Below are 18,653 nucleotides of genomic sequence, written 5' to 3'. Positions count from 1 at the left end.
ATTTGTAGGTCCTACTTGAGCCATCAATGTTTTGCAGTTCATAGCGGTCATTTTCCAAAACTCTAGTAATTTTAAAAGGGCCTTTAAACTTTCGATCTAGCTTAGTTTGGTTACGTTCACAACACTTTAAGAACACAAAATCACCTTCACTAAATGGCTTTACTTGAGCTTTACCCCTGTCAAATCTTTCTTTATCGGAAGTAGCTGAAGAAAGAATATTATCAGCCGCAAATTGCCTGTCTTCCTCCAAAGTATTCCTATTATTATCGTTAGCGTCTACATCGTGTATTATCTTTGCAATACCTAATGGTTGGCTCTTAATACCAAACATAAGCTCGATGGGCGTAAAACCTGTAACGCGGCATCTTGTTGTATTTAAAACTAACTGAATTTCTTCAAGTTCATCCCTCCAGACACTATCATCATTATTTTCCACTATTGTTAAAAGATTTTTAAGAGTCTGCATTACTCTTTCTACCTGTCCATTTGCTCGACTAGCCCCGGTTGCAATGATGTGCAGATCTATGTGATTTTCGAGGCAAAAGGTCCTAAACTCACTACTGACAAAGCAGCGCCCTTGATCTACAATGACTCGTTTTGGGGGTCCAAATAAACTAACAGCATATTCTAAAGTGTGAACTGCATTGGCGGAATCTAAATGTAGTGTGTGACGCAACAATACGTATTTGGTAAATGCATCAATGGTAACGAAAACGTACTCTTTTCTTTGACTTTTACCGCTAAGTTTACCACTAATATCGATATGCACGGTATGCCAAGGAATAGACACTTTAGGGATTGGATGTAATTGAATTTGTTGCGCGCCAGAAGTCCCTTTACAAGTTTTACATATTAGACACGAGTCAACAAATCTTTTTACCGCCTTAGCCATGCCCTGAAACCAGTAACAATCATACAGCTTATCCAATGTCTTTTCATAACCAAGATGTTTGAGTTCTACGTGAATATGACTAATGAGTGACCAAACCAAGGAACGGGGTACCACGGGCAACCATGAACTACGTTTATTGCGCTGGATTTTCCTATACAATACTCCTTTCCTAACATCATAAGACTGTGCTACATGTTGGGGAAGGTCACCGTTACTCCATTTCGAAACTATGTCAGAAATTTCGCTGTCACGTTGCTGTTCTACAGCGAGCCACCCATGTTGCAATTCAACATTTTGGACGATTTTGTGTTTTACGTCAGTATCGGAAGAGGTACTTTCGGTAGGGAGAGGATTTCTTGACAAGAAATCGGCATGTGACATATGTCGACCTTCTCTATACTCTATATCAAAATCATAGCATTGTAAGATTGCCCACCACCTGTGGACACGTGGCGTCAGGTCTCGTTTTGAACTAGAGCTTTTCAGTGCATTACAGTCTGTACGTACTGTAAATCGACGTCCATACAAATAATGTCTGAAATTCTCTACAGCCCGAACTACAGCTAGGGTCTCGAGCTCATACGAATGGTAACGGGACTCGGCTTGGGTGGTGCGGCGGCTAAAATAGGCCACCACGTGGGGAACTTTATTGTGCCGCTGTATCAGGACTGCACCATAGCCGAGGGAGCTAGCATCCGTATGAAGCTCTATTTCCTTATCGGGATCGAAAATGGCCAGTACTGGCTCAGAAGTCAAAATCTCAATGACCTTTTTGAAAACATCAGTATGCTGATCTGTCCAATTGATGGTTCCCTTTTGTTGAACTAGCGGATATAATGGTGCCATCAATAGCGAAAATTTCGGTATAAATTGCCTAAAATAGGAAGCTAAACCGATAAATTGTCGAACTTGAGTCGCTGTACGAGGATGAGGGCTATCTACTAAGGCCTGCACTTTATTTGGGTTGGGTCTGATTTCTCCCGATTGGATGACATAACCGAGGTAAGTAATTCGTGTCTTTAAAAAGCTACATTTTTTCATATTCAACGAGAAACCAGCCTCTTTAAGAGCATTGAGAACATGATTTAATCTTTCCATTCCTTCAGCAATAGTCTGAGATGGTATTAAGACATCATCCATATAAATTTGTGCAAAATCACAACCTTTGAGGGCTTTTTGAATACATCTTTGAAAAACGGAAGGAGCATTTCGGAGACCGAATGGCATTGCAACATATTCAAATTGTCCATCGGGGGTAACGAATGATGTTCGTTCTATAGATTCTCGTTCAATAGGGATACAGTGAAAACCAGAGGTCATGTCAAGTGAGGTGAAATAATTTGCACCGTGTAACCGATCGATTTGGTCAGCTATTCTAGGAAGTGGGTAATTATCAGCACGAGTATTAGAATTTAGTTCCCTATAATCGACTACCATACGATCACTACCATCTTTTTTCTTTACTAAAAGGATGGGGCTAGCAAAAGGCGAATTACTTTCACGTATTATTCCTGCTTCCATTAGTTCAGATATTTTACTCCTAACAACCTGTCTTTCAGCAGCCGAAAGTCGGTAAGGACGTCTTTGTACGGTTTTGTTTTCATCGATCAATTCAATTTTCATAGAGCCAGTGCTCACTCTATTAGTGGGCACACCGTCGACAAAACTATCAGAAAATTTGGTTATCAATTCTAACAGAGCAATTTGATCTGACCCAGTAACATCAGTATCAATCTTTGACAAATCAACTTTAGGAAGTACATTACAGACTTGAGCAAACTTCGATTTAAATAATGTGAGCCCTAATTCATCATCGATTTCAACACGTACCCCCATTTTAAGAATATCACGACCTATTAATACAGGTTCTACTAAGCTACTATCACTAACAACGTACAGCACTATCTCTAAAGTCAACTGTTGCACGTTAACAACACAACGCAATTGCTCGTTACATATGACACCCTCACCTACACCCTTTAAAAGAACTGTTTCGTGAAATGGTGTTCCTTTAATTTGTTGCGCAACGCTTCGTTTAACCATTGAAATTTCAGAACCAGAATCAAAAATAAAATGACAGCTTTTACCTGCTATATTTAGCTCACCGGTTACCGCTTGCTTGGAACATAGGTTAACTTCCTTGACCGTCACATTATCTTTCTTCGCTTTGGCGGCTTGGCAGGTTGATGACAGGTGTCCAGGTTTGCCGCAGGTAAAACAGGTAACAGGGCGTTTTTCTTCCGGTCGAGAGGAGGGCTGCTTTGGAATCTGTGAACTTGAAGGTCGATTTAGATGACAGTTCACTATTTTGTGGCCAACTTCACCACATCGGTGGCATGTGCCGGTAAAAGTGCGAGAATCAAAATACCGTGGTCGTTTATTATCGGTGTGTTGTTCGAAATCATCATGTTTCCTTTTTAGAAGAGATACACCTCGCAGAACTCGGCATAAATGAGATTTTGCCGTTATAACATGAGCATTTAGTTCGCGTCGAATATTCGGGTCAGTGTTTGATAGAACTGATATGACAAAGCCAGTAATCACATTCTCAGGTAAATCAAGATTAGGAATCTTTTCAATTAATTGCCATAGTCGTACAGCAGCATCAGCAGCAGTTTCTTTGTTATTTATTTGGAATTTGATGATATTATCAAAGTAGTCCTGCATAAGCATTGGCTTAGCAAATTTGGACAGTAACAATTCTTTTATACTGTTCCACGTGATACAATCAGTTTTAATTTTTGTTAAGCAAGTAGCTGCACGACCACGCAATGCATGCGTTAAAGCCAATAATAAATCGGTACCTTCAAGCTTCCTTTGTTTTATAATAACCTCATTTATGTTGCACCATCCTTCGATGTCAGCGTCAGCTTCCTCCGGGTCAAAACGAATGAGCTTCAGTGGTGGCCCAGGCGCCGAGTTAGGTGTCATTTGAGATTGTAAACCACTTGCCATATTACGCAATACTCGCATAAAAATATCAGCGTCATTATTGTTTGCACTTGCGGATGGTTTCCCTGGCATACTTTCACAATTGCCTTTGTCGCCACTGGGTTCGTTTGTCACTTCTGATGACGGCTTAAGGCCGTTGTCAGGGTCTTTGGGTTCGTCAAGGTCCGACATGTGGGCGTGTAAGACGAAATAATCATTAGAGGCACAACGATCCGTCGGAGGTTCGCAACAGAATGCCGGCGCGGGTGCAGTGGACCGGTTTTTATGCCTTCCCAATACTTGTCGCCGCACCGCTCCGAAGTTCCGTTAGGTGGCGCCATCTGGTCTGAAGCGCACCTTGGCCTCAATTTAGTCAATAAACCATCTTTTATTATTTTGCCGACATGCCTATTACTATAGCCCCATTTTAGATTGAAATACATTATTTTTAAGGCTATTGCCTTAAAATCCCTTCTCACCCCCCTCTCAAACCTTCTCTCCCCATTCATAACCCAACTCTCCCCGCGAAACCTACTCACCCCGTTTAACGGTACTCTCTAAGTACAAATTTTACTAAATAAGCAAGGTGTATGAAGTGCTTTATTACTAAAAGCCCACAATATAAAGATTCTGGTTTGTACTGTCAGGATCAAACATATCGGAGCGGCCATGGTGTTCATATGTATCTCAACAAAGTCTATACTATTACGATATTCAAGTGCATGTTGAGAGATTATTAAGCACAGTACTCCGAAGAATTTCACGGTGAATGTTATTTTATGTGTCTGCTAGTCTGCATGAACATCTGGCGAAAATGTTTACAAACACATTTAGATTTATTTTCATTTGGATTTACATTGACATTTTTATCTCCCTCGTTAATGTTAAGATACAACACTTATTTTTCAGCTTATTTGCGTCATGTTGACGTCGAAATCCTAAACGACCGGAAAATATCATTATAAAAACCGGGCAAGTGCGAGTCGGACTCGCGCACGAAGGGTTCCGTACCATAATGCAAAAAAAAACAAAAAAAAAGCCTTGATAAAATTTTATTTTTACACGTGAAAACTGAATGGTGTATATAATAAGTGGTTCGGACGTTTGTATTTTAGTTTGTATTTTATTTTGGGTAGTTCCATTTTATAACTTTGACGATAAAAAGGAAAACCCACCTCACCCCGTAGTGCCTCGTATTTGGGGTGAGAGGGTTTTTCATACAAAGGTGATTTTGGAAGATTGTTGAATCGATTTTTTTTTATTATGCCTATTACTATAGCCCCATTTTAGATTGAAATACATTATTTTTAAGGCTATTGCCTTAAAATCCCTTCTCACCCCCCTCTCAAACCTTCTCTCCCCATTCATAACCCAACTCTCCCCGCGAAACCTACTCACCCCGTTTAACGGTACTCTCTAAGTACAAATTTTACTAAATAAGCAAGGTGTATGAAGTGCTTTATTACTAAAAGCCCACAATATAAAGATTCTGGTTTGTACTGTCAGGATCAAACATATCGGAGCGGCCATGGTGTTCATATGTATCTCAACAAAGTCTATACTATTACGATATTCAAGTGCATGTTGAGAGATTATTAAGCACAGTACTCCGAAGAATTTCACGGTGAATGTTATTTTATGTGTCTGCTAGTCTGCATGAACATCTGGCGAAAATGTTTACAAACACATTTAGATTTATTTTCATTTGGATTTACATTGACATTTTTATCTCCCTCGTTAATGTTAAGATACAACACTTATTTTTCAGCTTATTTGCGTCATGTTGACGTCGAAATCCTAAACGACCGGAAAATATCATTATAAAAACCGGGCAAGTGCGAGTCGGACTCGCGCACGAAGGGTTCCGTACCATAATGCAAAAAAAAACAAAAAAAAAGCAAAAAAAAAACGGTCACCCGTCCAATTACTGACCACTCCCGACGTTGCTTAACTTTGGTCAAAAATCACGTTTGTTGTATGGGAGCCCCATTTAAATCTTTATTTTATTCTGTTTTTAGTATTTGTTGTTATAGCGGCAACAGAAATACATCATCTGTGAAAATTTCAACTGTCTAGCTATCACGGTTCGTGAGATACAGCCTGGTGACAGACGGACGGACGGACGGACGGACGGACAGCGAAGCCTTAGTAATAGGGTCCCGTTTTACACTTTGGGTACGGAACCCTAAAAATGGCTAAAAACATCCTTCCATTGTTCATGTCCAAAACAAAAGCGAGGAACGAGGACATCCTTGTAACAAAATAAAAGACAGAAATAGAAAGAAGCATTATTCTCTTTTCAGTATACAATATCGGGGAGACAGAGCTCTGCTTGGAAAACATATAAAAACTCAAAAATGCGCGTTTTCCCAGAGATAATACCTAGCTAGATCGATTTATCTCCCTCAAAAACCCCCGTATAGCAAATTTCATCGAAATCGTTAGAGCCGTTTCCGATATCCCCGAAAAAATATACATATTTTTTTTATAAAGCCTTAAAGATGTCCCACTGCTGGGCAAAGGCCTCCCACCTAGACCTCCAATCCTCCCGATTAAGTGCAGCATCTGTCCAGTTGTTGAGAAATGTCTCCAGGTCGTCCCGCCAACGCCATCTCCTCTTAGGCCGACCTTGCCGGCGTTTACATATTTTAAAATAAATAAATAAATAAACAAACAAGAATCGCTCGTTTAAATGTATAAAGGCCTGGTCAAACAGCCAGCGGATCGCGCCGGCCTCACGCTCTCAACACGCCCTCATCGCGCGCGGGAACGCGGCGCACCGCTCGCTGCCTAACGTCCGATCCGACTGATGTGACCTTGCGCGACGCGGCGGGCCGCCGCGTCCGCGCGGCGCAGCGCTGCGCACGCGCCGCGTGGACGCAAGGGGCCGCGCGGCGCGTGGCGCGACAGAAGCGGGGCGTGATACCGGCGGGACGTCGTCTGTTTGACGTCGGTAACCTGTTAGCATGTGCTGCGGTCGCGCGGCGCGGACGCGGCGCTGCGTCGCGCCGGCTGTTTGGCCAGGCCTTAAGATATAATGAAAAGATATCATTTATATGTATAAGAAACATAAAAGATATCGGAATGCAAGTAAAAATTTACCTCCGTTAAGTCAGTTGTTTTCGTAATATCTCATAAAAAAGTTTCTTGACAAAATGCTCTAAGATACTCTTTTAACACAGAAACAAGTTATGTTTTTTAGGGTTCCGTACCTCAAAAGGAAGGAACGGAACCCTTATAGGATCACCCGTGCGTCTGTCTGTCTGTCCGTCTGTCACAGCCTATTTTCTCGGAAACTACTAGACCAATTAAGGTGAAATTTGGTACACATATGTAAATTAGTGACCCAAAGATGGACATGTTTTTTAGGGTTCCGTACCCAAAGGGTAAAACGGGACCCTATTACTAAGACTTCGCTGTCCGTCCGTCCGTCCGTCCGTCTGTCACCAGGTAGACAGTTGAAATTTTCACAGATGATGTATTTCTGTTGCCGCTTTAACAACAAAAGGGTTCCGTACCCAAAGGGTAAAACGGGACCCTATTACTAAGACTTGTCCGTCCGTCCGTCCGTCCGTCCGTCCGTCTGTCACCAGGCTGTATCTCACGAACCGTGATAGCTAGACAGTTGAAATTTTCACAGATGATGTATTTCTGTTGCCGCTATAACAACAAATACTAAAAACAGCATAAAATAAAGATTTAAATGGGGCTCCCATACAACAAACGTGATTTTTGACCAAAGTTAAGCAACGTCGGGAGGGGTCAGTACTTGGATGGGTGACCGTTTTCTTTTTGCTTTTTTTTGTTTTTTTTTGCATTATGGTACGGAACCCTTCGTGCGCGAGTCCGACTCGCACTTGCCCTTTTTTTTTATAATTTTTAAATACATAGGTTTTAAGTTATTTCAGAAACTAGCTAAAAAATTACCATTCCCCCCCCCCCCCTTTATCTCCGAAACTACTGGGTCAAAAATTTTGACAAAAATACACAAAATAGTTCTTTACCTATAGATGACAGGAAAACCTATAAGAAATGTGCAGTCAAGCGTGAGTCGGACTCATGTACGGAACCCTAGAAACGCGAGTCCGACTCTCACTTGGCCGCTTTTTTAAAAGGATACTTCCACTCCACTATCGCATAGCACAGCCTCCTCAGCGGATTCTTCAAGCCCAGACACAGCAGACTCCGCTTCGGTTTCTCCGGCTGAGGCTTGCCGCGCGAGCGCGCCTGCTTTTTCGGCGCGGGCGCAGTCTCGTCGCCCGGCGTGCCTGGGGTAGGCGGCGCGGGGGTGGGGGCCGCATCGGCCATTGCTGTAACAAAAAAAAATACAGTGCATAATATAGTTTTCACCTCAGCAGCTCGAACAAGGGTACTTTGCTTCTTAAAAACAGTGAGCAAAATGCGATTTTGCTCACTGAGTCATTTTGTTTCACTCAGTGAGCAAACTCGCATTTTGCACACTGAGTGAGACGGAATGAGTGAGCAAAATCGCATTTTGCTCACTGAGTGAGACAAAATGTCATTCAAGTGACCTTTATAGTCAAATGTCATTTCAACATGCAGGGTCTAATACAAGTTCGATATACTTGGGTTCTATTATCTCTGTCCCTCTAGGTATGTTCTCACTGCTTAGGGTGAAAAATCTTGTGTACTACACGAGATCAAAGTTATTTACATCTCGTGCGCTTTTGAATCCCTCACTACGCTCAAGATTCTAAATTAGATTCACTCGCTACGCTCGTGAATCTATTATAGAATCTTTCGCTTGCGCGGGACTCAAAATAAGCACTCGAAGAAATATCAAACTGTGATCTCTTGTTGTACAAATAACTATTGTCAAAGTAAGTCAAAGAAATGTCTCATTTCAAACATAGACAGAGAGAATCATACCAGCTTTGTCTTACACTAGTATTAGCACCCAAAAGAAAAGGATGAGTATAGTTTTCCTGGTCCATACCATAGAGAAATATAAGTAAGACAAGAGTGCTCACTCCATACATCAGTTTTGGTACCAAAAATATTAGTATTTTCATAGTCGACATCTAGCATCGAGTAGCGGAATTATCAGCACTGCTTAGTAGTAGTAGTAGTACTGTCAAGTGACAATAGATGTAGCACCGACCGGAAAGTTTTATGTTGTTGAGATTAGAGTTTATTTTTTAAGGCATTACGGTCAACATCTATCCATGCACTTTTGAACGCCACTTATTTGTATCGCCATTCGAATATCAAAAAGCGCCGTTATATTTTCCTTATTGTAGCAATAGATTCGACAATGTCGTCCGTCGCCAGCATTCTGAATTCGAAATCAGTACACGTTTACATTAACGGCCCCATAAACAGCATGTAGCCTTACCACGAGTCGGTAGCGACTACTTGAAGTCACAAAAAACAAATATTTCTTTAATAACAATAATTACATCATGACACAAATTATAAGTTTACAATTTAGTTTAAAACAAAAACTGAATCTGACGATAAACAAAACAAAACAAAAACTGAATTTAGTGATCTAAAGGATGTCTGGAAGAGATCGCTTTTTATTTTTACACTGTCTGTTGTTATCTAGTCTTAAACATTATAATACATTCCAATTTACGTTGCGCTTTTGATTTTTGACTGTGTCAACTCCAGTAAAGTATGTCTCGCTTGCACCAATGTCAGTACGAGAGAGAACCATTGTGAGTTAGTTAAGTTAGCTTACACCGTCGCTAGCGAATATGGCCGAGTCAAACTCATGGAAAGAGTACATCGTGGGCGAGTAAGGAGCGAGTTTACACAGTCGCTAGCTTAAACGTCTTAACGAACTCATGGTAGAGGTACAGTCCATAAATTGAGACATAAATGTATTATTATCGAGCGCTAATGTAGGCGAGACATAACAAGTAATGGCGGAAAGCTTTAGATTACTGGCCTGTCTCGTTAAATTACTGACTTGGCCATTAAAATGAAGAGAACGAGGTTTTGTCAACAATATATGACGTTCCACGGCGAAAAGTGCCTTATGGCGGCTGGCGCTTACGTCGGATAGTGCCGCGATAATATTGGAGCGGCGTTAATAATACCGTAAGCGCCAACCGCCATAAGGTACCTTTACTCGTGGGACGTCACATATATACTTTTTTGATCCGACCCCTACGGGTTTTTTAAAGACATTTCATTGACGTTTCTCATAAAAAAACATTGTTAAAAATTTAATAAAGTACGAAACCCTTGGAACGCGAGTCCGACTTGCACTTGACCGGTTTTTAAAATATATCTCTCTTCTTCGTCGAAACCTCATGACTGAGGGTCGTGACCGCCATAAGTCGCTTTAACTTGGATTGCTCTCCACCCTGGCCGATCTCCTGCCTTCCGCATAGAGCCCTGGAACTTGACACGTGTGACTTCCTCAATGGCATCAAACCAGCGTGTGGATATTCTGCCTCTGCCTCTTCTGCCCTCAACCTGGCCACCGATCATCAACTTCTCTAGACTGTCGGGTTCCCGCCGGGCCAAGTGCCCAAAGAAAAATATATCTCACGAAAGTTTAATTTCGATAAAAAATGTTCAATATAAAAGCAATTTCAAAACACGTACACCACACGTCCCACTTTTATTTGAGTTTCGAAGCTGTGGAAAAGGTCAAATGTTTTATTACGAGTGTTTAGTTCAAAGGATTTTAGTTTCTTAAGTTTTATACATACATAATATGTAAAATGTATCAGTTCAAAGGATTGGAATGACTAAGTATAGTTAGTAATAATGGCCGCGTGTGTGTCTGTGGACACTGAAATAGACACGTGCCATGTGTTTAGACGCGGATGTATAAACTTATGTAGATTGGGTTCATTAGGCACTATAATAAACATACACTTAGGTGTTAGGTGTACACATAGAATATCATATACCTACACTGAGAGAAAAATCATCACCAGGAATTAAAAAACAGTTGTGTACTGGGGGAAAAAATGAAGTTTTAGTAATAATTATGGACGTTTCACTATTTCTTTAAAGTTTATTTATTTCTACAAATAGCTCAGTAATCCCAAATATAATTTCAACAAACAGATAATAGAAATGTTTATAATTTTATATAGAGTGGAGATTATTATTAAAATATGATAGTGCGTAGTCACCAAATTCAACCCATATTTTCATAATTCAAAATCATTTCCTAACAGTTGTTTTTCCACTAAAGTTTTTTGTATGGAACATTTAGAGAACAGGATATAACGTGATAGAGGAACGTTTACAGCGCGGAACTAAATAATAAAAACTATTAAAATAGCGGGGCGTAGGTAAAATTAGATATTTTGAGTATTCAATATTTTTAAACAATTTTCAATTGCGGCTGAATTTCGATGGGTTTGTGCCTTCGGTGTTCGGTGCCTTCAATGCCAAAAATTTCAATATAGCGGACGAATGTTTGAAATGTCACCGTATTTAAGAATGATTTCGCTTAAAATTTAGTTTTTTCTTCGCAAGTGTGATGGAAAAAAAAGTTGTGTGTAATTCCGTGGGTAAGAATATTGTTACTCGAGTCCTTAAAGCTCGGGACACACTTATCCCACGTACGCAACGTATGCAATGCATTATGACATCTGAACCCTGAAATTTGTACGCTTAGACATATACTTGTCATACGCAACGCAACGCATGATACCTATCGGCTCGATTCGGAAAATGAATTAGATTTCTACTAGACTTCAACAAGTTACGATACGGATAATTTAAAGATATTTGTAAGATAGATATGTCAAATTTGACGTTTCCGCGATTCTAGAGGTCCTCTTAAACGTTTTCGACAAGTTATGACTTAGATATCCAAGTCACATCTAGTCGATATCTAATGATGTAGGTAGATCTAGTTGATTTCTAAATCGTCTTAAGATCTTGTGATTATCTCGAAATCCGAATAGGCCTGTAAGTTTACAACTTTCAGGGTTCAGATTGTCATAATGCATTGCATACGTTGCGTACGTGGGATAAGTGTGCCCCTGCCTGAACTCATCCACGTTGCACGATGTACTATTATATTATTTGTATTATCAGTGGTGACGTTATCTATTGAACTTATATTTTCACTATTTAACTGTCAGCGAACTAACTTCTGTCGTGAATATTGCATCCACTATGCACGATGTACTCACTAGTGAATTAACTTATATTTTCACTATTTAACTGTCATCGAACTAACTTCTGTCGTGAATATTGCATCCACTTTGCACGATGTACTTACTAGTGAATTAACTTATATTTTCACTACCTATTTAACTGTCATCGAACTAACTTCTGTCGTGAATATTGCATCCACTTTGCACGATGTACTCACTAATGAATTAATTTATATTTTCACTACCTATTTAACTGTCATCGAACTAACTTCTGTCGTGAATATTGCATCCACTTTGCACGATGTACTCACTAATGAATTAATTTATATTTTCACTACCTATTTAACTGTCATCGAACTAACTTCTGTCCTGAATATTGCATCCACTTTGCACGATGTACTCACTAGTGAATTAACTTATATTTTCACTATTTAACTGTCATCGAACTAACTTCTGTCCTGAATATTGCATCCACTTTGCACGATGTACTCACTAGTGAATTAACTTATATTTTCACTATTTAACTGTCATCGAACTAACTTCTGTCTTTAAATTTAATGTGTCCTATATTCTATTCGCGTCAGAGAATCCCGCGCACCTGCTGTCCTATTCATAATACATTTTATCTCTCACTCACCCAGTATACCTTGACCCCCAGATTGAAAGCATCAAAGCGTTAAAGGATGTCAAGATTAAATTGGACTTTCGTAGCGTATTAGTTAGCTTTGACTGAAATCGTCTGATGCTAATCGTCTTGGATATTTTTACTTTTAGTTTGTATCGTTGGTAAGCTTTAATTATCTATAATGTAAGGAGATTTTTGCCCGCGGAGGAAAATGCGTTTTTTGCAAATTGAAACATTTAAATACAGTTAAGTACCGTAAAATGGGGTGAGTAGGGTCTAAACTGAAATTAAAACCTCGATAACATTTTATTTTACATATGAAAACTGAATAGTGTATATAATAAGTGTTCCGGACGTTTGTATTTCAGTTTTTATTTTATTTTGGGTAGTTCCATTCCATAACTTTGACGATAAAAAGGAAAACCCACCTCACCCCGTAGTGCCTTGTATTTGGGGTGAGAGGGGTTTTCATACAAAGGTGATTTTGGAAGATTGTTGGATTGTTTTTTTTTTATTATGCGTAGCTCCATTTTAAATTGGAATACATTATTTTTGTAGCAGTAGTCTTAAAATCCCTTCTCACCCCCCTCTCAAACCTTCTTTCCCCATTCATAACCCACCTCTCCCCGCGAAACCTACTCACCCCGTTTTACGGTAGTGGGCTCTTTATCAGACTGACATAAAAATGGGGTAAGATAGGTATGTATGTATGTATGTTAATGGATTTTATCTCTAGGTATTTACACATATCTCCCTCTGCGGTCGCTCCCTCATGACTGAGGATCGTGGTCATCGGTGGATGTGGATGCTCCACACCTGGTCTTTATGATCTGCCTCCAACGGTGCCTGTTCATCGCGTCTCTGACAACCGAGCAAAAGTTGGTTGACGCTGGGCCTCTTTTAATTGATCGCTCCGTCTTGTGGGAGATCGTCCTCGTCGTCCTCGATCGTCGTCCAGGCGATCAGTTGAGAAAGCGGCTGACTCAACTGGACTCGGCTGGAAAGAGCTGGAAGTAGCCGCTCAAGATCGTGACAGGAATGCATCATCATCATCAAACACTAAACAATTGTAAACAGGCTCCATTGTGAAGGTCGGCCACACACCCGTATGCCACACTTATACTTATAGAATCTTATTTTAGGTATAGTACTTAGTCAATATATTACCTATCCATTAAATGCTGTAAAAATCTTAATCTTAAAGTGATTTCAGTTTATTTATAAATAAAAAATAAAAATAAAAATAAAAATAAAATAAAAATAAAAATAAAAATAAAAATAAAAATAAAAATAAAAATAAAAATAAAAATAAAAATAAAAATAAAAAAAAAATAAAATAAAAATAAAAATAAAAATAAAAATAAAAATAAAAATAAAAATAAAAATAAAAATAAAAATAAAAATAAAAATAAAAATAAAAATAAAAATAAAAATAAAAATAAAAATAAAAATAAAAATAAAAATAAAAATAAAAATAAAAATAAAAATAAAATAAAAATAAAAAAAAAAATAAAAAAAAAAATAAAAATAAAAAAAAAATAAAGAATACACAAGCATAAGTATAACAGGTTAGCACTGATTGACTAGCACGTTAAGTTTTTGCGGATTAGCAGAGTTAATATCTTAGTATTAATTCGTTGAACGAGTGCGAAGCGCGAGCAAAGCTTTTTTCCTCTTTGAATAATCTTCGAATAGGTGTATTCTACATTTTTTTAAATATATATTTATAAATGTTCGTATAGCTTTGATAGCTTACCCGGACCCTACGCCGATACGAAGCAAAACCTACTTTTCTATTTAAAGTTTCATTATAACACTAAAAGCCTGTAGGGGTCCCTATAAACTAACTAATTAACTTTCTAAGTGTACGGCCTCAGTGGCGAGCGACCAGCGGCGCGTCGAGCGGGGCGTGCAGCGTCGAGCGTCCAAGGCATTTGAGCGTGAGCAGTGTGTACTGAGGCCGCTCTTATTTAACTAGCTCAGTAATCCAGCTTAAATTAACCCAGTCTATTAAATTTAAATTGTCAAAAGGTGAAACTTAATGGGGTAAACTTCGGAATAAGAATAAACTGGGATTTTTTAAAGATTTGTTATGGCGTTTTTAAAGTTGCCTGAGAAGTGTGAAAATCTCGTGTCGTGTGTGTCAGAACGCACCCTTAGATTATTTACTCGTATCTCTCATTCCGAGCTGAAATCCTTAATTTGACTGGGTTAAACTTAAATATGAAACGCGCTCTTGCCGCCGTTCGCCGCCACTCGAGCCACTCATTTTGTGCCCCTAAAGCGTTTAAGCGTGCCAGGCAAAGCAGGTAATAAATTTAATTACTTAATAATGAAATTGGAACTACGAGGGAACATATACTTTCCCATAAGGAGGTGGTCCTTCAAAGGAGGGTATAGGTTTTTAAACGTTCGGCAACTGTTTCGTACGTTGACCGCTTACCCTCAAGTGGATCTTAAGTACGCTTGTTAGCCATAGTGATGGTATAAAAATGTATTTAGAGACCTGCCTAACCCCTCTCATATATAGACTAGACACAGTTAGTTATACATATATATAGCTATTGGTAACGTCGCGTGCCAAATGTCATTGACCCCCGTTTCATAATAGTAAGAGTTCCATCCAATTAGTGGTTTAGGGATCCGTGGAACCCTTACAAGTTTCGCCACTTGTACCTAGCATACCCACCAAAAAGAAAACTGAATATCTGTGTTTTGTGAGTCACCTACAGACAATAAAGCACGGCTAGAATTAGACCAAGAAAAGTCTGCAGCGATTTAGATACCCCACGCAGTGCAAGTGTCATTTTAAACGTCAAACTTCTATGAAATTATGACGTATACATAACACTTGCCCTGCGTGGGCTATCAAAATCGCTGCAGACTTTTCTTGGTCTAACTTCTACCACGACGGGATCGCATTCCCTCTCTATCGCACCAATAGGTACTTCAGTGCGAGCGAGATGGACTGAGGTCGAGTTTATTCAGTCGCTAACGTAGTCATGTTAAGTCGTGGTACGGCTACATACAGAAAGTAGCCTCACTTACAAAATTTCAGCTATTTTTACCACTCAAATGAAGATAAAATACAGTTCATTATTAAAATTAGCACTCTCGAGCTCATAGGACGCACTGACAGACAAACGGCAGACGTTTTATATACATCTAAAGCTGTAGCAGTTCAAACGATTTTATCAAGGGCATTATTTAAATAGTCCGCCCGGGCAAAACTGTATTGGATATGTTCGTGACAGTGGCGCTGGCGCCTACCTGTGGCCATAAAGCTACAAGGGGTCTGTCCATAAATTACGTCATCGATTTTAGACCCCCCCCCCCCTTATAATCATCCAAAAATCATGCTTCAAATGACCCCATTTCCTCCTACTTCATGCTACCGTCATCCGATGTCCAGACCCCCCCCCCCCTAATTTGAAATGACGTAATTTATGAATAGCCCCAAGTTACAATTTACAAGCGGAAGTCTCGTTCTAACACATAGGGTTAGAAAGAGTTTCGGCTTGTAAATTGTAACTTGTAGGTTTATAAAATAGGCCACTGGCGGCTATGGGACTTATTAATTACCTATTTGACACTTGACAGATGCAAAATAGTGTGAAGTTGTGATCCATTCAGATCATCATCCATCCAGGGGGGCTGCCGCGTAAACCGACATTCGCAAATTGCGGGGATATTTCTCTTTTACTCCAACGAAGGCGGAATTAGAGTAACAGAGGAAGATGCACGCAATTTGCGAACTTCGATTTTCGCGGTTATAGCCCAGAAGTCGACTACGAAATAACATGTGTTTTGGGAAGAAAACTGATGTACAGTCACCTGCAATAATATGTTACTCTTCGAAGGCCGCAAAAATATGTGACAGGCTCTTAATGGCTCTACAAATAAGATCGTGTCAGATATTTTTGCGGCCTTCGTTGTGTAACATATTATTGCAGGTGACTGGACTTATGGAGTTACCATTCTTTCTTTATTACTCTATGTATATCATTAACTATATTTAACTTTTGAAGGTGAAATAGATTCTCTTAAAGCTTTTTAAATTGTACAAACAGCAACACTCGTAACTGTCCATCGGTGGACCTTATGCCTTTTGTAATAAGGTTTACCAATGGACACTTAACAGTGTGGGCGATGTAGGGTTGCCAGATGGTCGGGATTTGGCGGGATTCTCCCGATTTTTAGCATGTGTTCCCGATTCCCGACAAAGTGTAAACTCACATTATAAACGGGTCTAACGCAAATTATATTCAATTACCTTTACCCCCCGCCCGACCCGTTAGACCCGTTTATAATGTGAGTTAATATGTATTCAAAACGCGAAAGTTTAAAATATTAAAGTGTAAACTGTCCCGAAAAACAGCTTCACGTTTTAAAACAATAATTTCAAGCTCCGAACTGTCGTCGAGCGAGCGAGCTGACGTAGTGCCAATAATGTAAAATATCGTTGTTTTTAATACAATTACTTTAATTTGAATGTTTTTTTCCCGACTTAAGTAACAAAATCCCGAAAAATTTCTCTTGTTTCCCGATAATAGCGCCTTTCGATCTGGCAACCGTAGAGCGATGGTATGACTCCCCGCCACTGCTAGTTTGTCAAAGAACGCAATTTCAGCAACCAATAAGAATATCTAAAGCATCCGTCCTAGTTAGAAGTTGATTGCCATAATATTCTGAAGCAATAGGACACAGACTAAGGGACGAAACTATACTCTATTCTTAATCTCTAAGGTCCCTTTTTAACTGCAACTTAATTTGGATATACGGCCTTTCTTAGCCAAGTCATTTCACACCGCTTGGTATTAAAAGGTTATTATTTCACTGAGAAAAGATTATAAGATACGACGTTCTAGTACTAGACTGTAGTTTATGGCAGTTTGCTTTTAGTATTTTTATCAGAGGAAGCGATTAATATGAGATTTATTCAAGTTTCAGTTCTTGCGTCGAGAGGGATAATGAGGCTACTTTAGTTAAAGAGTTTCTTGACCCAGTTTGTAGTAGTGTTTGTTTTAAGCTTTGTTTTTCCAATATTTATATTTATCCCTTTGTCCTATTCATTTTTTGTGTCAATTCTTATTTTATCGTAATCTATGTTCCTTGCTCTTTCTTTATTTTAAAAAAAGCCAAACTACTCCTTGTAGGGATTATCAAGATACGAGTACGCCAAGCTAGAAGTACAAGAGTACGTCAAGGAGATTGCCAGTGATATCCCTCCAGCCATCGAGGCTGAAGCTGTAACGAAGAAACAGCGTCGCTAATCTTATCTTCTTAAAGCCATCATTATCATCATCATTATTATAGCCTCCTATCCTATCGCTCGTCCACTGCTGAGTATACGCCTCTCTTCGTGTAGGTATGTCACTTATCCCGGTTCTGGGCTAGTCCCCGCGATCTTCCGAATATCGTCCATCCAACGAGCCAACGGAGGCCAGGCGCTTCTTTCATCCCAAAATGGCCAGCGGTTCTTTAACACTTTGGTCCACCTGCCATCACTCTGCCTGGCAATATGTCCCGCCCAAATCCATTTAAGCTCGGGTAATGACGTCACCTACGTCTCGGCCCATTTACATGGCCATTTGGCATGGCATGGTGGTGGTAGAGTGGAATGGTTTCATTACATTGCGGTGTTTGATTGGTCGGCTGAATTAGATGTAACCAATAGTCCTCAATGTAAATAAAATCGCATACGAGTTCGCGCGTCGTCTAAATCAGCTCTTGCGGCGTCGGATCTCGACATTCCATACTTGGTCTAAGTTTAATGCCGAGCATGGCGCGCTCCATGGCTCTCTGTGCCTATGCTATCATATTTAATGCACAGCCTCCTCGAGCGTCCATGTCGCAGCACACCATAGTTCATGATGGGCAGGGCCCAATTCGTTAAAGAGGCGAGTTTTCAGGCATTGTGGAAACTTAAAGGATTTAATCATGTCCGCTAGTTTGTTAAACGCCTAGACAAATTCCTATTACTGTTTACCCTAATCTTTTACGACTAGACCAGACTAAAGATGCAAGGCTGAGCTAGAAGTAGTAAACCGTGTTTACACTCACGCACGTCAGCACACCATAAATAGCCGGTTTGGACATAAATATACTC

General features: G+C 39.7%; 1 protein-coding gene across 5 annotated transcripts in view; it reads right to left on the bottom strand.

The window, feature by feature from the left end:
- LOC134675567 (voltage-dependent calcium channel type D subunit alpha-1-like) overlaps positions 1 to 18,653 on the bottom strand; it is a 93,594-nt gene that overhangs the window by 58,147 nt on the left and 16,794 nt on the right. For all 5 annotated transcript variants that reach the window (XR_010099770.1, XM_063533844.1, XM_063533847.1 and 2 more), the window contains exon 2: positions 7,944 to 8,133. Coding sequence is in view for 4 of the 5 variants with exons in the window: in XM_063533844.1 (XP_063389914.1) it covers positions 7,944 to 8,131 (188 nt within the window). In the remaining variant the exon portion in view is untranslated. The remainder of the gene's footprint in view (positions 1 to 7,943; positions 8,134 to 18,653) is intronic.

The sequence above is a fragment of the Cydia fagiglandana genome, chromosome 22 (assembly GCF_963556715.1).
Source record: "Cydia fagiglandana chromosome 22, ilCydFagi1.1, whole genome shotgun sequence".
Lineage (NCBI taxonomy): Eukaryota > Metazoa > Arthropoda > Insecta > Lepidoptera > Tortricidae > Cydia > Cydia fagiglandana.
This window is presented reverse-complemented; position numbering and strand designations above follow the sequence as displayed.